This window comes from Ischnura elegans, chromosome 5 (assembly GCF_921293095.1).
Source record: "Ischnura elegans chromosome 5, ioIscEleg1.1, whole genome shotgun sequence".
Classification (NCBI taxonomy): domain Eukaryota; kingdom Metazoa; phylum Arthropoda; class Insecta; order Odonata; family Coenagrionidae; genus Ischnura; species Ischnura elegans.
The window spans coordinates 71,982,739-72,004,383 of NC_060250.1; the positions used below are offsets into that span (position 1 = coordinate 71,982,739).

At 36.6% G+C, this 21,645-nt stretch overlaps 1 protein-coding gene across 4 annotated transcripts in view; it reads right to left on the reverse strand.

Moving 5' to 3' along the window:
- Positions 1 to 21,645, reverse strand: part of LOC124159045 (carnitine O-palmitoyltransferase 1, liver isoform) — a 131,911-nt gene that overhangs the window by 22,661 nt on the left and 87,605 nt on the right. For all 4 annotated transcript variants that reach the window (XM_046534540.1, XM_046534539.1, XM_046534537.1 and 1 more), the window contains 9 exons: positions 14,943 to 15,156; positions 8,243 to 8,379; positions 7,514 to 7,623; positions 6,259 to 6,425; positions 5,361 to 5,482; positions 4,365 to 4,766; positions 3,652 to 3,856; positions 1,793 to 1,900; positions 475 to 500 (listed from right to left, as the gene is read on the reverse strand). In XM_046534540.1, the coding sequence (XP_046390496.1) occupies positions 475 to 500; positions 1,793 to 1,900; positions 3,652 to 3,856; positions 4,365 to 4,766; positions 5,361 to 5,482; positions 6,259 to 6,425; positions 7,514 to 7,623; positions 8,243 to 8,379; positions 14,943 to 15,083 (1,418 nt within the window). In that variant the 5' untranslated portion in view covers positions 15,084 to 15,156. The remainder of the gene's footprint in view (positions 1 to 474; positions 501 to 1,792; positions 1,901 to 3,651; positions 3,857 to 4,364; positions 4,767 to 5,360; positions 5,483 to 6,258; positions 6,426 to 7,513; positions 7,624 to 8,242; positions 8,380 to 14,942; positions 15,157 to 21,645) is intronic.

Consider the following 21,645-nt stretch of genomic DNA (forward strand, 5'->3'; position numbering starts at 1 on the left):
ACAAAATGCCTGAGATTGTCAGCTAGCACTTGGCAGCAGGATAGGGGGTAAAGTGATGTTAGTTGAATTAATTATATGCCCAATTGTTTCCATAAAATTAAAATATTCATTAATCAGCTAAATTCCTGTTCGAATCATTTAAAGGAAATCAAAATTACTCCCCAAAATCTTGTGTTTCCTGCTGCATAGGCAACCGAGTCAAACATACCAGCATTCATCATTTAGTATTCGAGGTATTCGAAATTCGAGGTATTCGAATATTCGAGCAATGATTTAATATTCGAATTCGATATTCGAATTCGAGAAATCTGCTATTCGACCCATCTCTACTAAAAATGTAAAATTTAAGGACTTTTCATACTTAATTTACTTTCTGACAATGGTTAAGTTCAAAATATTCTCATTTTAACTTTTTATTTACTTTGTCATAAAATAAAGCAAGCAAGCATGAGAGAATATAAAAAAATTACTTACCATGAGTGCTCAGCGTTGAAACCAATCTATAACAGAATGGAAAATCTTATTATTAGATTGTTAAATTGACTCATAAGTTTTGAAAATAAAGGTGATGTGCACCACAATAATATAATTTATCCAAGTAACAGCAATATGATAACTGACTTTAAAAAGAGTCACACGATGATCAAAATAAAGCTGTTTTCCCTAGTGGTTCAATTAACTTTTACTTCCACATTTATTAAGAAAAAAACCAATCTTAATTTAAAGAAGGGGCAAATATCACAACTTCTTACAGGAGTTATATTCCAATTACTATGTGGTGAAATTCTGCGGAGGTATTTAGAAAAGGAAGCTACCAATTTTCCATTATACAATATTAAAATAACTTTTTCACACATAAGGCTGGCCGAATAAGCAAATAAAAATCCTTGAGAGTTCAAGGAGGAATTTCCCCCCTGACTTGAATGGGAAAATTTCACTTGCCTATATGTTGCCAAATCGAGCTAATATTTCTCATGGCCTTTACTAATATACACATAGGCAGATTTAGGGGGGGGGGAGACGCGTGCCCCTCCCCCCACCCCAGACCTATAAAAATAGGCAAGATTTTTAATACGGATATCATTATATTCATTTTATTTTGTGCTTCAAGAAGCCTCAATCATATAATTTAATACTGACAATTTCATATCAAAATATAGAGAATATTTTTACAGTAAGAGTTGTAGTTTGTTTTTAATCTGAAATATAAGAAGACCTATCAGACCCTTGTGCCCTCCCCCGGAAAAAATTCCTGGATCCCTCAATATGCATCAACATTGATGAACACAGAAACATAACTTATAAAATAATAAACATGAAAAAAACGTAATATTAGGAGAAACCAAGAAGAATACCTTCAAAAACCCAGTAAATAAGAATTAAAATTTGTAAAATGAAATATATTTCCTGATTTTCCTAAGTTTTTTTTATGATTTTTTCTTCATTCAACTTCATTTTTGAAGCTTCACCAGTATATCTTAGAATATACAAATAACAAATGACTTTAATTTCCACACAATTGATCAAGTCTGGAGGGAACTCTACCCTCACCTATCCAAATCAACCAATGGGTCGATTCGAGTGAGTGAGAGAGCGTGTACAGGTAATTTGCTTATAATCAATTACATTCAGCCTCAAGTGGCAGCACTTGAGCCCATATACATTTTTGATCTATCAGGCTACTATTGGCAACAGACTTTAGAGGAGAAAGACTTATTCACAGACTTCATACCAGTCATATTTTACCAAATTAACCTAGAATTCCTTACTAATATACAAAATGCACACTTACCCGCCCATTACTACCAATACACAATGTGAATGACTTGTCAAACCACCGATCACAGCCTTTTCCGTGTAAAAGTATGCGTCCATATCTGTCCAAACTACCAGGTTCTTTCTGAGAAAATAAAAGAATGAGAAATGATAAAAAAATGCGATCACTTCATTTGACATGGCTATTACTGACGAAGGCTACAATTAACAGTGGCAAAGAAGTGTACCAAATGTTTTCAGTTCCCTTTCATAACTCATAAGCCAATTAAAGCCAATTTTTCTCACAGCCTTTACTAACAGACATCAAAATTGATGAAAACAGAAATAAAACTCATAAACATGATAAATTGTAAGTTCGACAAATGCAGGCATCACTTTTCCACAATATTTTAATGTGTACGACGTGCATCAGCTATTTCAAAGACAAGTCTTGTACAAGATGATGGCTGTGTGAGCCGAAACGTGTCGTATGCATTAAAATACTGTGGAAAAGTGCTACCATCTTATTTAAATAGGATAAATTGTAATATTAGAAGACACCAAGAAGAATACCTTAAAAAAAGCCAGTATATATTAAAATTATAGATGGGTCGAATAGCAAATTTCTCGAACTCGATTATCGAAATCAAATGCCGTATTTCTCAGAATATAGTCCTCCTCTGAATATAGTCCCCCCCCTAATATTGAGACCAGTTTCAGGAAATATAAAAAAAATGCATATGTATATAGTCCCCCCTTTACTTTTACCACGGACATTTTTGGAAAAAAAAGGAGGACTATAATCAGATATTCAGACATGTGCGGTATTAAATCATTGCTCGAATATTCGAATACTAGAATTGCACAAAGCATATTAAAGATACATTTTTTCTTCTATTTCACTTGATAAATGTATAAATAAAAAGGTATATTTTAAATACATTTTAAATATAAACTTTTTCATTTTGAATAAATTCCCCACATTGATTGCTGTTGCTTTACATCAGCTATTTTTGGTTGCACTTATCCTAAGGTATCTGTTTTTGTTGGGTGACATTGTTTAGACAGACTTATCATCTCCAAAGCCAACTGATTTTTTATAATCTCAACTTTTTTTTAATCTTTATTGGACTTGTCATCTTGGCAATCCCTGATTTTAAATCATACATCAAGAACTGTGGCAAAAGTGAATAATTGTTCTTTCTCCAGAAATTCATACCAACTATTACTGGAAAACAGCAAATCATTGACGAAACCTTGTCGATGACTATACGAAAACTTCTTACTTTCTAGGAAATTAATAATGCTATTCACAAGGGAGATAACTTAAGAAACTCTGACAGCACTTCCACTAGCAAGAAAAGTTGCTCCTTCGAAAACATCCAGAACATCAATCAATAGCTTGATAGCATCGCACTGTGGAGTCATGTCTACATTAAACTCAGATTAGAGGCAGCTAATGTTATGGCTTGCTTCTGTTCCGGAAGATGCCTCATCATTTGAAAAAGGGAGTTCCATCTTGTGGGTTCATCCTGAATGAGCATAGAATGAGAAGTGATGAAAATAATTTTTTGAATTTTGGTGTATTGATGCATTCAGCAAGGGGCCCACGCTTATGCCATTTTTTACTATTATTTTAGTGAAATTTTGATCCGTTATCAACTTCGACGCGTCATTGCAGAGCCGTCGTTCGGTATAAAGTCATTTACGAGTACCACGTACGTACTCGTAAATGACCGCTCAAGGTCGAAACATGTCGTACCGTCAAAATAAATTAGTGGAAGAAAACGAAGTCGTTTTTTCATTTGTGAACTTCAACTTCCACAAAGTTGAGCCTGACACCATTGAACGTATTTCATACTTGAAGTTAAAGTTTGTAACACATGTACAACTCACCTCATTGAATTCATAGGGGAAGTCATCGAGGGCTACAACAAAAGCAGCTCTCTCAATGGTATCCAAGGCGGTCCTATTGATACCTCTCGAGAAGAAGTTCTTTCTAGCTTGTGCCCACGTAACCCTGTCACCTGCTGTCAATGCTGCTAATCTTTCTTCTCCTGGTGCAGGCTCTGATTTATCAGCTAATACCTGATTTAGCTGCCTATGATATAAAAAAGTCATATACATTAATAATTAGAAGTATGTATTTACTTAAATACTTTCTTAGCAGTGACATTATGTATCATACATTCCCATGTACCACACACATTCAAGTAAGACATGCACCTTGTTTTCTGGGCAATGAATTTTGGAAAAAATGTTTTAGGAAAAATCTGCAAAGGATAAGAAGTAATATTAAATGGAACTATATTGTTATCACTGAAAAATATCCTACTGCTTTCATTGGAATTGATGATATAAATTCTTGGGACAGGGAATTATAAAATATTGAGTCCATAGCTATGGAGCTTGTTGAGGACTATTTATTTTTATAGTGGGTGATATGTGCATGTGTAAAATATCTACTATACCCTGATGATGCTGTAAGGCAACAAAATGCATACAAAAAATGAAAAAAGAGGGCTACAAAGTATATTTTAACATGAATATGATCTCCTTCCAAAACATAAAGCCCGAAGCAATTAGATACATAAATGAAAAATACTCACAATTCAATTTCACAAGGCTTGAGCAGTCTTCCATTGGCATAGATGGTTACCCTGAAATATTTTCCCTTGTGAATAACAACAATATGCTTTGAATCACCAAAATGTACAATACGATCAGTCTCAATTCCAGGCACTCGGGTGGTGTTGAAAACTCTCTCGTACTGCCATGAGCAGAGAGGAACAAGGTTCTGAATGAGGATGGGCTCCAATTCCTGCCTCTCAATCAGGCGCCTGAAGATGAGGCATTCATAGATAATTGATGCAGCTCTAGCTGCCTGGATCTTGGTGGGATACATGAGTATAGCATCAATTCCATAGAAGTTAGAGTTGACCATCAGGGCTGAGCGACCCCTCAAGTAGACATATTCCTCCCACCAATCAGAAACGTAGTTGGTGGACCACCTGGAAAGAAAAGACACAAAAGTATTAGTTCCAATGGAAAAATATCGTGAATAAGAAACGATGAGTCTCAATTATGCATCCTTTGGTTAACTGCTCATTAGAGTATCAGCCTATCACTTCCCTGATAGGTCCACTGAAGTCTAAAAAATGGAATGCTGATACCCCCTTCCCAAGTGAAGCTGCATATCTGGCCATCTTCAGAAGGACTTCAAGCATTTGCTTCCATTTCAATGCATGGTAATAATGGAACTTTGATATTTTATTACAAGCTTATTTAATGAATTAAGGTATTCATCTATTTTTTTTAATTGTCTGGTATGATAAGAGTACCAAAATTAAAACAATTATTTTTCCACTTTTTGATCCATTGCTTAGATCTCGAGCTATTCACAATGAAAAATCATTAACCTTAACCCTTTCTAAGTAAATGAAGTAAATAACTTCAGGCATACTATTAATACTTTCCCATTATTAATCTCTCTTCGCAAACATTGTCCTCAAGATCAAAAAGGGCCATACTCTCTAAGTTATAATGCTTTACCCTTTGGTATAATTTGAACTAAAGGAACAGAAAATCTTACAGTAAATACTCACCATGACTTAAGAATGAGGTAGCGTTGTAACTTAACAGCTATTCCTTTCAGGAACTCATCACCGAGTTTTTCCATTCTATTGTATTTATCTGCATCCAGAATTGGACGAACACTTCTCAGGTACTGAAAAACAATAAAAACATTATCAGCAATCAAGTTTAACTAGAGACAAAAAGAAAAAATAATTGATATTTGCCTACTATTCGCTCATTTCAGTTTTCAGTTTCATTCACTTGTTACTTTTTTAGGCATTCAATGTTTTTCACCATTTGGTAAAATATACAAATAATCACAGAAAACAAAAAAATTTGGCTCCATAGAAAAATTTGTGCCCTTTACAGGTATTACTGAAATAAATCAGGAAGTTAAGATAAATTGAATTTTTGGCAAATTCATTCATATTTACTCAACGTCCCGCAAGAGCTTCAAGCAGTTGCTGTAAGCAGGACTTGTCTGACAAAATCTGGACATCTGGTCACCCATTTTGGAGGAGCACAAGTAGAGTTCTTGAAAAAGTGAATGTAACTGCCCTCAAATATTGACAAAAAGTTATGCATCACCATTAAAACAATGCATAGAGCATAATTATTGGATGGAATATTTACAGGCCATGCAGGAAAATACAAAAAAAATATGAATATGTGGGAATTATGGGATATGCAGAAGAAGGACACTTGCCAAACCCATAAAAACCACAGGATATGCAGCTGGAAGTTAAAAAAAATGGGTGCCTGAAGGCCACTAATTATAGGTACCAAACTGCAGATGACTACAAATAGAATGCCATTTTTGCACTTATCCACCCTGATTTAGACACCCTATCTTATTTAGCCAACTGATCCACCCTGCAGTTAAAAAAACAATGCTTAACTACATTAATGCAATGGCAAAACACTCACCCTCTGTATTGTGTCATGAACGGATGGCAGAGGAAGACGAGGAAGGGAACCCTGGTAACTGTACAACATGGGCTTTGAACCGGCAGATAACACTTTAACGGCACCAAGCCACAATTTAGTCTTTAGTGACACTTTACTTCCTCTAGCTCTGGACTCATACATCCATCCTTAAAGAAAATAAAAGACAGATCAAACTATAATCCAAGAATTCAGCACAAAGGGTCGCAAAAGGCAACTGAGAGACCTAACTATTAATTTGCACTGTCAGAAAAAATGGATTGGACAAAGTTGTGTTCAGGAATGCCAGTTCACTCTTTAGGCATTTAGATTTTCACAGCTTTTATGATTCAATGCTTTCTAGGACATTAAAACATCTACATGACTTTATATATGCTTGATGCTGGCATATAAAGCACTATTTCATTATTTATTTCATTGGTAGATGCTTCAAAATTACCAAAACAAGATAAATACACATTACCCTGTCAAAACAACCATTTCTATCTGGCTATGCTAGAATAAAATGCACGGATGAATAGTATTACATGTAATATAATCGGGTGTTTTCCCGGCGTAGGCATTGGATGAAAAGTTCTCGGGCTTTCCACCGGGTAATAAAATCCTTCTCCACCGACGTTTCGATGTCCATCAGGGGCATCATCCTCAGGGCAACTGAGTTCAGGGGCAGCATCCTCAGGGCATCTCAGTTGCCCTGAGGATGATGCCCCTGATGGACATCGAAACGTCGGCGGAGAAGGATTTTATTACCCTGTGGAAAGCCCGAGAACTTTTCATCCAGTATTACATGTGATCCAATATTCTAAGCACAGTTAAAGCTGTCCTTTTCTACAATTATTCCACTATAAATGTAAGGAACTTCTACAAAGTGCAGCCTAAATATTTAAATTTTAAGGCACTCAATAAATATGCATTCAATAAACACGATAAATTATAATCTCATCTTATCACAAGAGATGTGGAGGACAGTATCCAAAAATTAAAGGGGAGGCTTTGCACTGCCTACCTAATTAACTTATTCTGATGGATTTCACAATCTCAGAGTCATCTTCAGGGAAAATTTCTGTTTACACAGCAGATGACATTGAAGCAATGAAATACATTTAAATACAACAATCAATTCGGTAAGTGGTAATTTCATGTGCTTACTTTAAGGTAAAATCATAATTTCCTCTACTTAAGTCACTTGACTTTTTGGGAAAGAAGTATTTATAAAAACCTTTAAGTCACATCTTACCTTTGTACATTAGCAACATTTTAAGTAGATATCTAATGGAGAAGGTAACGCTCAGCCAAGTTCCCATTCCTACGATAGAGCATGCAGTAACTTGCCATGATGTGGAGTCACTATGAGCAACAAAAAAATAAAAAATATTATAATATATAATTCCCATACATACATATTCTAACGTCTCACCTCATCAAATAATGAGAAAGTTGAATAACATAAGAAAGGAATTTTTGAAGGGATATAAAGAATACATGTTCACAAAAAATTGAAGGAATTCCTGAAATGAACAAAGATCTTTTCCAAATGATTAAAGAATTTCCTTTCTTTTCCTTCATTTTTTATAAACCCTCCACAACTTGCCCTACAAAATGTGGATGAGACAAAAATATTATATATAATTCCAATACATACATCACCCATTGTTATACCTCATCAAATAACGAGAAAGTAGTATAACATATGTAAAGAATTATTGACATAAAGATAATGTTCACATAAAAATGGAAGGAATTCCTGAAATGAACAAAGATCTTTTCCAAATGATTAAAAAATATCTTTCATTCTTAAAAAAAAACATCCGCAGCTTTAAAAAATATAGACATGACAAAAAAATCTAAAAATATAACAATCCTCACCGACATGCAACTCCGAATTGATACAAGTCAGTAAAATAAGAGAGACAATTACTATTAGCTACTGTGAAGCTTTGCTGATATTAAAAGAGGATATTCTCACCCAGGAAGAAACACTAGAAGCCGCTCAACTAAATGAAAAGGAACTCCAACACCGCTGAAGTGAAGGGCACTCACAGCACCAATGCTGGGCCATAAACTGTGCAAAGGAGCTGGGTAGACTCCGCATTTCACGTTGTTCTGAAACATAAATTCAACACATCAGCAAAATTGAAAGTTAAAAATATAAAGCTAAGACAGATGTGATGCCTTATAAAAACAATGGGGTTGGGAACACCTAAGGCATATAAAAATGCTTAAAAAGTAACCTATTCTTTGAAAAAGGTAACACAGTTTATAGTTTTTTAGAGGCATCTGAACAAAGCTCTCTGTGACTCTAGTTAGTGTGGCTTTTTTAGGACACATCATTAGGAATAGAGGAATGATTGATAGAAGGTAAATTGTGTTAAGGTTCACAAATATTTGCACTTAAACCTTAGGTATTTTAAACAAAATCTAACAATTGAAATGTAAAATGAAGTTTGAAATGTGAATCTTACAATGGCTATATATTCTGATAATTATTAGCAGGCACTAACTCCATGTAGAGAATAAATAAGCGACTATAGCTACAACTGTAACTCTTATCTTCTGATGGCTAACTGATGTTGGCTGTAGCTAACCCTTTGAGGTAAATGAACTCAAACAAATGCACAGTAGTCCTAACAATTCAGTTGAACCTTAAAGACACAATGGACAAGATACCATGTAACTGATCATAAACTACCTAAATTGATTGGGAGAACAAATGTTTGGCTAATTTGGAAATCGAATCGCTATAATCAAATGATCTTTTTTCAATTCAGATGCAATTTAAAATTCATAAATCCCGGACATTTTCAGCTAAGACTTTATGCATTGCAAAAGCATATTTTGGTGCTCATTGGGCATCCTAATGCCTTTTCAAATAAATTAAAGTCATTTTATTATAATTAAAGAGCATTACAAAGCATTTGCAAATGCTTTATAATGTTTTTGCTTAATATGGCAAGTTGATACTCTTCACAAACACTTTATATACTGCTGTGATACACCTAGGAAGATGCTTCACAGCACTGTTCAAACACTGCCATTGGCCGGTCCTAAAGGCACTTCAAAACTTCCCCATAATGACTGGTGACACACCTTTCTAATTGCTCACTGCTGCACGAGAATGGGTAAAGAGAATTCATCTAGAATTCCCCCTGATAAATGTCAGAAATGATGTATTAAAGTAATGAAGAAATCAAAGTCATTCTTCCTTATTTTAGCAGAAGCAACGTGACAATTATTTTGAAATATAGGCCCCTAGTATTCATAACAAAAGTGATGTAAAAGTTACTCCTTATGTATATTTAAGTTGACTCATCAATTATATGATAGTTGTTTTTGTAACACCTTAATCTACATGCAGAATTAAAGGGACAAATAAACCCTGGATGAAATATGTGCACATCAAATGGTGACAGAAATGTTTATCAAAACCACCATTAACGATGTATAGGTGTTACAAATATATTTTGCCTGCTTTATTGTGCAGTTACATATTAATGTGAATTTGAACCATTATTACTTGCATGTGAATCACCATTTTGGTCTGAAGTACATGCACCTTATTGAGTGCTTGAATTTACTGTGAATAATGAGCTGTGTGATGAGCACTGTGAATGAGTGGCTTAATGATGAGAGACAATTCTACCAAATGGACCAAGAAAGTTAATAAATACAAAAAATAAAATCTCTAAAATTGTTTTGCTGAAAGATTATTGGCACTAGGAGGTTAGTTTATTCTATTTCATATGAGTTGGTGAGAAGCTTAAGGGTACAAGTGATGACTTTTTTCTACCCTGAGTTAGGTACAGAAATTAGGTATAGAAGACAAACGAGATCAATTAGATGTTTAGTAGTGCATTTGATTTTCCACTGATTTCAGAACAGACACTCACCCGTATCACTTGGCAACCAAGTTTTTGTGTATTTCTTTCAAATATTAACTTTACCTAACTCTGTTGAGAAAAAAATCACTTGTACCCCTTGGCTTCTCAACCCCTCATGCTTAATACATATCATAATCTGAATAAGTTAGGAACATATATTTATTTAAAGAAGTAAATGAATTTCCCAAAATTTAGAGTTAGTAATACAAAAAGTGAGCAAGCCAACCATCGTGAATGAGTTTAGAGTTGTAACCAGTTCCCTTTCATTTGATTTGACATGATTTACCTAAATGTCATTGCATTGTGAAGTAGATTTCAACACATCATTTATGGTGAGTGTCTTTTAAGGTGTATTAGAATGCCATCATCATACTAATACATATAAAGCATACGAACAACACACACAGGGCACTGAGTTTCACCAATAAGACAATGTTCGTTTCACCCTGGAAAACATCATTATACCACCAAAAGCATCATTTATTACACCCTTTAAGGCATATTTATATTAAGGAGTATGTTAACCATTAGCCACCACTATCAGAATGAAAAAGAAAAATGTATTGATACACCAACAAAAAAAATGCCAAGAATACGATTTTCTTGTGCAAGACTAATAAAACCATGCATTAAGTATTATTCTTTTATGCTAGCATTACCAAATAGCATGGAAAGCGTAAGATAAAATAAATATAAAGATACATCGGCAGAAAGAGAGGTATCATATGACAGCCTAAGAGGGAATGCAAGTATTTATGGAAAAAAAGGACGATGGCTCTGCAGTCCGACTATAATACACATGCCATCCTTTTTATATATACACTTGTATTATTAATACCGTTGAGGACCTCAAATCCTGAATCCAGAAACCCGGAAAACCAGAAATCCAAAATGTTAGAAAATTCCTCTGCGTAGTGTTGCAACTTGCCACCTCGTGGCATCACTCTCCGAGTCTTGTTCTGGGACGAGTAGGAAGTTAGAACTCACTACGAACATACGCTAACAACCTAGGCAGGGACACCTAGGGATCTCAAATATCAAGCACAAGAGCCTGAATGCATTTATAAATTAATTAATCAACACAATATAGAAGCATGTGCACAGATTTACTTTCCGACTAAGGAAGGTATCGATAGATATCGCAATGTCTGCTAGGAAATGCTATCAAAAAAAGCTATTAAGTACGAAGAAAAAGATATCTTTATTGCTTGTTTTCATCCAGTATTAAGCACATATAGTTTATGCTGCGAAAGCTTCGGCCGTGATTTAGCATACACTGCATTAAAATTCTCAAAAAAAAAAAAGTATGTACCACTTTTCCCGTGCGCTGAAGACCAGAAATCCAGAAACCTTTTGGTCCCTACCTTTCCAGATTTGAGGTCCTCAACTGTAATACAAAGACAGGAACACATGTCCAAGGTTTTGCCAGTCTTCTTTCAAGTAAAAAAATACAGCTGCACTCCGGGAGTGCCGACAGAAGTGAAAACTTGAAATAACGTGAGCATTTTTGAATTTAAGGAATAATTTCTAATGAAGTGTTTTATTAAATAAGCTCAAATTGAATGTATTAAAATAAATTGAGTTATATTGTACTAACCTTTACAATTCTTGTATTGAGTACACTCTCCTGCATGAGTATGGACTGGTGACGGTGATGCAAGTCTAATGGTTTGTACCCCTCCACAAGTACTGTGTATATAGCGAGTATACTGTGTATATGCAGAATATACACAATTATACATATATGTAGTAGCGGTGACAGTGATGCGAGTCTAATGGTTTGTATCCCTCCACAAGTACTGTGTATATAGCGAGTATACTGTGTATAAACAAAATATACAAAATTTTACATATATGTAGTGACGGTGAAGCGAGTCCAATGTCTTTTACCCATCTACAAAAGTGCTCAATGCGCCATAAGAAGTTTTCACTTCAATTGAAAGTTTTTGCATTCAAGATCATTAGATTTTTACACTATTCTACCAATTACCACGTCAGTTGGCAAATTACTATCTTTTGTCACAGAGCTCCAATCCAATGCTTAAAATGGACTGCCCAAATTGCCCTCCTTAAGCCCAATTTGGGCAGTCCATTTTAAGCATTAAAACATGACAGCGGTTTCATTTTGCTCTTTATTCGTACTTCTACTCGAATCAAAAAGCTGGAATATGTCAATTGAATGGTGATGTAACGGCCTCATTTTTATAAGTATTTTTCTTAACCCTCCTTACTTGAATAAAAAGAATATTTTTTGGCTGTAAAGCACACATTTTTCTTTGTATTAACTATAATATTCATCCTCGACCTCTAATAATAATTACTATCAATATTCTGCTGGCCCAGGTAGGTTTACACAGGGCATTTTGCCAATCACTCTAGTAAGTATCCCCTCCAAACTTGGTGTTCCAGCTTCCACTCCAATAAGTCCACCTCCTTTCATCCTCCATAAAAATACTATTTACTTCCTTCCCCTTCCATTTTTACCCAATATTCTTCCCTCTAACACATTTTTCAACATACCCTCCCTTCTCAAAACTCACTCCATCCATATATTCTGTCTCCTACATATCCCGTCTAAAAGCTACCTCTCCTCACCCACCATGTCCATTACTTCATCATCCCACTTCCTCTCCATCCAGTGGCAGAGTTACGGAGATGCCTGGGGTGTCCAATCGACACTAAGTAAAATAGTAATTTTGTTCGTAACCCCACTACCAATAGGAGGTTACCACCCTAATCCCCCATTGTCCCTATCCCGGATCCACCACTCTCTCCCTCCATTTCACCTTCACCATTCTCCTCCAATCCCACGTCTTGAAGGCCTCCAGTCTTTTCTCATCATGCATCCAAAGTGTCCATGTTTCCACATTGTAAAGTGCTACACTCCATATCAGACTCTTCACTAGCCTTTTCTTTCAGCTCTTACGCAACACCCCTTCCATTAGCTCTTTCTTGTTCATGAACGCCTCCTTAGCCAACGCTATTCTCTTCCTGATGTCCTCAATGCCCATTTTCCTCTAATAAGCTGCATAAAAAGGTTAATTGATCCACATGCTCATGTTTTTTCCCACATAGGTACTATTACATTGAGCATTACATCTTTCACTTATGATGCTTATGAAACATATTTAAAAAAAAAAGGTTTTGGAACCTCATAACTCCGGTTTTCTTATGATTAATCCTCATGCCAAGTTCCTTACAATGCTTGTCTAATGTTCACAAAAGCACAGACAGGCCAATGAATGGCAGGCAATCCAAGAACCTCATTGACTGAAACATCATTCCCATTAAAACTCATGCTTCCAACTTATCCAACACCTCTCTTACCGCCATCTCAGTGTACAAGTTAAAAAGCAATGGCGATAGTGGCCTTGACACCTTCCTTGACAACTTGCCCACCTTCATAGACTGAATAACCACTTATTACCAGAGGAATACATAGAAAACAGGTTAATTTTCTGTTATACAAATATGAATCTTGGATTGTTTTGCCACTGACTACTCAGCCACCTGAAATTGTACACATGTAGGGGCCAAGCAATATTTATTTCTTAAAGCATATTTATTTGTATATGTATACTCTTGCACCAAGCATCAGACATGAACTCTTTCCAATTGATAAATGCTTCCTTTGACTGTACAATTCTCTCACTGATATCTGTACTACTCTGCCTGGTTAACTTTAATTTTATCTTCCTCAAAGGTTACCATTTCAATTTCTTCTATTTTAACAGTCTAAATAATTCACCACATCAATAATTTCACATTTTTTATATTTCTGTAAGTCTTCTCCCTTTTAACACCTTCACAGTTCCTTTATATTTCTATGAAAATAAGAGAATGAGAGCCAAATTTAATGTTGCGGAAAGAAAACAACAAAGAGAGTCAAAAACAACAACACTGAAAAACTATTACAACCACTAATGTTTATGCTAACAGTGTGAATAAAAACTTTGTGGAACATTAAAGTAATTTTGAATATTTCAGTTGTTTATTATCGGAAATTTTACAAGTAAATGCCAAGGGTGCTATTCTGGAATTTTTAAGATAATTTGAACTTCATAATAGCCAAAATATTTTAAGACACAGAACAGTTTGTTTCAGACTCAATATGCCATTCTTAAGGTACGCCAACCCCACTACGAAGTCTGTTACAGCCCTGACTGCCTTATCAGTCTCACACATCAACAACTCACGTTCCTCTCTTTATTGAACACCTATTCACACAACCATAAATGTTGCCCTTTCATCTCCACTCTGCCCAATACATTCGATCCTCTTCCACCTTTAGCCTCATACGTTTAGACTCAGCCACCTGGGTAAAATTGTACACACAATGGCACAACTGTGTTGAAACCCAGCTCAGAACAAAAATAATGGTGTATTAAAAACAAATAATTTTTAAAATGAACCTGTCCTTTACACTTTAAAAAAATATATATTCAATATTTTCAGTTTACATTTTTCCTAATTGAGATGATCCCCAGAGGATACAAGAATTTAAGGGCAAAATGACAGCATGAAGACAGTTATTCCTCTCAAACTCAACCGATGGTGAAGCATAAAATAATCCCTAAAAATAGCAATGCCTCATCACAAAAACTTAGAACACTTGCTAAGCAGCAACTTAATCAGGCTGCTGCACATAGTATTCCAACACATTCCTTGAATTACAACAATTATAGCATAGCAAGTTGCCAAGGGCAAAACTAATACAAAAAAATTGGGTACCAAAGGATATATGTAGATGATTCTGAAATTCAAAATAATAGCCTAGATATTACTGACCTTGAATCGAGCCAGCCTTTTCTTCCATGATCGCACTCCTGAAGCCCACACAAGATGTAATACTTCATGATCAAAATTTACATTGACTCCCTCGTGGGTGATGGCAAATGAGAATGCCACTGCAGAATGGGCTTCTGCCATGGCAGGGTCTCCACACTCACACTCAGCTCACTCACTCAACAATAAACCCCTATGATATCACTAAGCTCCACTCCTGCAAGGAGAAAACAAAAGGTTTCATTAGACATAGGTAATCACAATGAATTACAAAGAGGTGAAATTGAACAACAGGATAAACTTAAACCCAATAGTTGTTACATAAAGATTTGAGAAAAATTATGTCACAAAATTTTAACCCTGGATAGCTTATGCCAGTAATACCCAAAATTACTAATGATGTCAAGGTCAAAAATGCACCACTTTTAAGCTAAAGAAACTTTGAACCAAGCACTCTGATTACCCACAAGCTTGCTCTGTTGCCAGATGATCTCGACAAAGACAAAAGCAAATGAAGGCAAAGCATTCAAATTCATTAGTTGTCTAGACAATAGGTAACTGGGCAAATTTTCAGCGAATCAGAGTGCTTGGCTCAAAGTTTCTGTAGATTAAAAAAATGTGCATTTTCAATCAAAACATCATTGGTAATTTTGGTTCTTACTGGCATCAGCTATTCATGGTTAAAATTTCGTCACATAATTTTTTCACTTTTCAACATTTAAAAAAAACAATAGCCCTGTATAATTCACGAAGCCTATGATGTTCTTATTTGTGGAGGGATATGGTAGGAGGCTACCGACATCTGAGGTCATTTGCGTCACACGAGAAGGTAGAGGGGAGAAACTCGGTATAGGCCGGCTATTAACTACATATACCAAGGGAAGCATGGCTTAAAGTCGCACACGCATTCTCACAAAGGAGAGCTGTACTTGAAGTGCCCTCCACAAAGCACTCAGGCAGGGAAGGGGCAGTCTCTGAAAAAATATCTTCCATTGCTGGGATTTGAACCCAGATCCACAGGGTGGGAAGATAACTTTCTTGACACCACATCAACATCATCTCCTACATTATCAAATTACAATGTCTACATATTTGAATTGATTTGAGGTAACATAGCTAATCAATACATCTCTGCACAAAAATTTCTTTTATTCATCGTATACATGAGCTTTGAGTGATCAAATTTTCAACAATTCAATTGGTCAGAAACATTTCCTCATAAGGTCCAAGGCATTCTAGTTATAACATATAGGAAGTATATTTTCTGAATATAGTTGAAGATCACCTATTGCTAAAATAATTAAGGCATGTGACTAGTGTCCTTTCCCAGTGACAGGATACAATAAAAAAGTTTTGCATGCTGGATCACTTGAAGTTGCTTGGAAATCTCTGGGAAATCCAAAAAAGACAAACACCTTGAGATCAATTTACACCCAGATCTCCATAATTTGCATTTGCTATTGCCTGTTGGAGGGATCACCTTCAGAAATACAATTTAAACAAACAGAAATAACAAGAATTTATTCCGTTTTTTCTCAGTTCCCAGCGATGTGTGGTGGCGACCAAGCAAAATAAGCTCCATATGCTACAATACAGCGTTCCCAGTACGGGTATCCAGTGGCGACGGAGCTTGCTAGCCAGTCAGTCGCCAAAGTGTGGCTACGTCCCAAGCTACCCTCGTGTAATAACATCCAAAAGAATCAATGACCCATGACAAGCTGAGCACCCAGTTTCGTCGCTGGCAACGTCGCCTGGCTACCTCATCTAATAAGAGATTAATTCTTAAATGAAACTTTCAATGAAATGTAATTAATTTCTACATAATTAACTCAAGTGCCTATAAAGTGTTGAATTCTACTTGACTCTGGAATTTTGAGCACTGCATAGGGAGGCTGCTATTGCTCCTTTTTTCTCCCAGCAAAATTATAATCTATGCCAAACTGCGGAGGACAAATTGCCAAATTCCATATTGCAATTCATTGATATTGACAAACAGCTGTGAATGAGCCAAGACTATTTTAAAGAGCTCAAACCAGAACATACATTCACATGAAGGCAAGATACAGGAATTTTTAAAAAATTCCTACAAAAGGTTGCCATCAATAGACCATTCAAGTGAATCAGAAAATTTCTTCGATTTTTTATTGAAATGACCCAAAAGTGATGAAAAATGTATGATCAAAATTGGAAACATAGGTATATCATTACAAAAGATTTATTCCAAGAAGATTATTTATTTACTCTCTACCTTGCAGTTTAAACCTAAATGTTGGTATTGTGGGTGAGGGTAAAGCTCATCCTAGACTAAGTCTGAAGCATGAGTTATTTATCCAGACATACATATTTACGTAACCAGGGATTTATGGCTTCTCCCTAACACATGAAGCCACCTACAACTTTATATGAAGTTGGGACCATGAATATTACAAAAGAGGATCCTCAAATCAGGCTCTAAATCTGTTGCCATCCAAAGTGCATTTAAAAGGGTTTACAAGAGTCACCACTCATGTCGCTGACACACACATTGACCTGAATTTCACAGACAAATAAGGTATTATTAGGGTTATTAACCGCAAGTTGTACACATGATGATGTGATTCATCAAATTCATAACTTTTCAATGCTATTCCTTGAAATTACATGCATAATACTGCAAAATATTGGAAAAAAGTGGAGTGCATTGCACTCCTTGCCTTGCTGCGGACACTTTTGAAAACCAATTAAAATGTGACCAAAGTGGGAACAGAAATTCAGCTTTCTATGGGATGGAATTGGGCCTCCTCAATGCAGTTGGGACAGTCAGAAAATCACAAAGAAAGGATTTCAGTTGGTGGTCTCCATAAGCTTCACCCATACTTGGGGCTTGGACCTTTTGGCCTAGGTTTACCCACTTCACCCCAATGACCCCCATGAGATTCACTGAATACAAACATCTGGGGTGTCATGGAGTGTCATACTAAAATCATGGGGTATCAGCCCAAATCAATTTCATTTTCCTCCTTGTACATGAGGGCATTTAATTAGGTATTAATTTATAAGACCATTATGAGACCACCAGAAGTCATGAGTAAGGGTAGATAGATTTTATTTCTAATTACATTGTGTTTCAAGGAGTTTCAAGGTGTTGCAAGCTCACGGAAAGTTTTCATGTCATATTATTCTTGGTTCAATTCCCACGGAAGACTTTGGACAACCAAACGTAAAATTTTTCAGGTTCTGTTTTCTGCAAGTCAAAACTTAGTAAAATCGAAAGTGGAACTACACAAAATATTCGACCGTCTTCACACTTTTCACTATCCATCCTTTGTGTAGTCTTTTCGGACACGAACAAAAAAAAAACAAAATCCTTCTAGTGAGGGTGGTCCAGGGAAAGTAACTGTCCCCCTACGCAAATGTGCGATATTCACGCATATACTACTTACAATTAGCTCAGAATGAAATACCCCCACATATAGAAGCCAATTAAAGTTTGAAACTCGAGTGAATCATGAGAAATCTGTGTAAATCAACGTAACACAAGGACCGTAACTTGCTCACCTCTCACAAGATTCAAAAGGTGGTCGAAAAATGCTAAAATGCACTTCAGTAATCACAGTCCTTGGCGAGACGATTTTTTGAAATGTCCGCAAAAAAATCCTCAAGCGGGAGAGATGATTACTGCTGGAGGCAATTCACAGCTGGTGGAACCAATATAGAGGTCGCGCTAAACGTAAAACAATACTCGACGGATGGACAGACCAATGAGCTGAACTCGAAGCGAGACTCAATGCGCCGCCAAAGCGAAGTGGACACTGGGAGGGCGAGACCGCAGAAACCTCGAACTGGATCGGTATCAAACATTACCCACTTTCGACGACACACAGTCACGATCCGCGGCGCTGGTGGAGACAGAAAAACGACTCTCTAAGACCAGAAAACGCACGCAAGACAGACAGTTGACGAGCGTGCTAGGAGAGGAGGGGAGAAGTCGAGAGAAAGCAAATAAAGTTCCAAGACAATCGGAATAGACGAATGAAAATAGGGGAAAAAAACAAACGTCCTTCAAGACGAAATGGAATCAAAATAAAACACCTCACCTTTCCTTTCCCAACAAAAAAAGATGCCGTCACTCGATTAAGTAGGAAGGAAGCGGGTCTATTATTTTTCTACTTCAATTTTTTAATCCGCGATGGGGCCAACTTGGCCGATCACAACGGGTTAGTCCTCCTTCCGGGTCTCACAGCCGTCGTAAGTATGTCGAACGGAGGGGAGGCAGGAGGGCGGGGGGGGGGGGGGGGGGCGTGGATCGTATGTAGCGGAGGCGGCGGAGAAAGGCAGAGAGCTGTTGTTCATCGGGGAAAGGAAGGAGTTTCCAACATGCTGGATTCAAGAGTGCTCACGTAGTATGTACAAACAATCACCCACATGAAAACACATTTGCTGTATGCCGTAGGACACAGGGCTTCGTAGAAAAATGAGCAGCTGAAGCACGTTCCGTGCCATTAATTTTTTCATGCACAAGTGCAGGCATCATTTGAGGCGTTTTATATAATTATGTATATATATAAACACATGTAATAATATATTCATAGCTGCTTGAACAAATTAAAAATTTTAATATCATCGATACCAAATTTGGAGCTTTAGGTAACCCAAGAAGCTATTGCCTGTTGGAGGGATCACCTTCAGAAATACAATCGTAACACTGTGAATATTGTTACATAACCAAAAATGCCTACCAGATGAACTTTGATGCATAAGTAATATAAAATAATGATGCACAAAAGAAAAAAACAATGAAATTGAAATTAAATTAACAAAATTAAAAAAGGAATATGGCATGAAAACACTTCTAAGACATATCCTCTATAATATTTTTGTGGCAAAATGGCCAAAGAATTCAGTATTACCACTAGTAGGACTCGTTTTGTCCATGAAAGCAATTTTCTGAAATCAGGAAAAACTGACACATGACCCGCGTATTTTAAATGAGCACATGTATATTCGGAAAAGTTTCGAGTCGAAGCTGTAAACACCTTCAAAGCTACCCAAGCCATTCTTTAGGCGAGTGTCTTATGATCAACTCCACGGTGAAAAATAAGGTTTTTAATAATTGCATCGCGAATTCGCCTATATAGGGATTAACTAGGGAGGGAGGACAATACTAATGGGGGTCTCCTTCGGACTCCCGTCCGGATGGCCCGTCTGCCATGCTGGCCTCGCTTAGTCAACATAAACCGATGTATTACTTCAAGCATTAGAGCATCTTTATCCATTTCAAAGAGAAAAAACCGAATACATGAAAAGGTGCTCAGGTCGAGTGGAGTGCTCCATCATCTATTGGTGAATAAGATGCAATTTTCTACTTTTCAAACTTCTACTTAAAAATTGGAGAATTGCACTTAGTTCACCTGCACACGAAAAATTCGAATCGGCAGCTTTGACAGCACCATATATTTTTTTAAACTATTCATTCCACATTTATGCATTCTAAACTAGTGCAGTATCGGAAATAATGTTTTCACAACCTTAGGTTGAATGTTAATAAGGTTAACATTTTTTCAATAGACTTTAGAAAATGATTACTACCTGTCACCTAAAGCATACGTCTAGGAATAATACGCACTGGAGTTATGAATAAAAAGTTTGAACAAGGCATGGATAGGTAAAGTAAAATGGGCCAAAAGTTTTTCTACAGCAGGACACCTATCTTCAGCTACACTTGAGAAAGGTAAGGAAAACAATTGATTTAGCCATAAATACCTAAAAGTCAACTGTCAACGCATATAAAATCGCAGAAGCGTTAATGCTGGATGATACCGCAGATGAACTTTGATGCCGCGGAAAGAAATGAATCGCCTAAAAAACAAGGCCCTTAATCCATCTCAGGACTAGGGTTTGTAAAAACCAAGAAACAGTAGAGCTTCCAGCTGTGGAAAATAATGGAATAGTTCTGCGATAGGACGATGGCCCAATCGCCTCATTCCTCAAAGAGGACATGTGGATGAACGAGTGAGGGTCAACCTTTATCTGACCAAAACATCAATTAATGAACGTTCTACGACGTGGAGAAGTGGATGAATTGAAATGGTTGACCCAAGGCCGTACTCTTCAGTGGGTACTTTAAGAGACATGGCAAAGGAAGGCAATGAAGTAATTTAATGTGCAAAATACACCAAAAACACGCCAAATACTCATACAAAAAAAGGAACACAAACACAAATTCGCTCACCAACCAATTTCGCCGAGCGGAACACTTTTATATGCATTTTTATTGGTTCGAATGTGGTCACTGCCGGGGGAGCTCAACCTCACTTACTATTTTGCCATAAGGCAAAAATTGGGTGAATTAGCATGTACTTATTTGTGCTATTTTTCTTTTATCTTTTTTAATTTTGGTTTTTTGACTTATTTGCTCTCCGTCTACTACTCCATTCCTCGACCCAATCATCAACTTGCGTACTAAAAAGTACGGCCTTGGGGAGTTCATTATATTCAATCATTCACAAAAATACTCGAGGGCCATGGGGGGCTTACGGCCTACCTACATTAATGCAGACATAGGGCATCGCCCGCGCGCCCAGCTGGACGCGGAATGCCGAAGGAGGCGGAAACTTCTGTTTTCTACACATCCACCGGGAAAGAAGTAGCTAGAGGATGTACTAGGAATGAAGTATTGCTCAGGAAGTCTCAATGATTTGGTGGGTCAACCGAAAACAACGGGGTG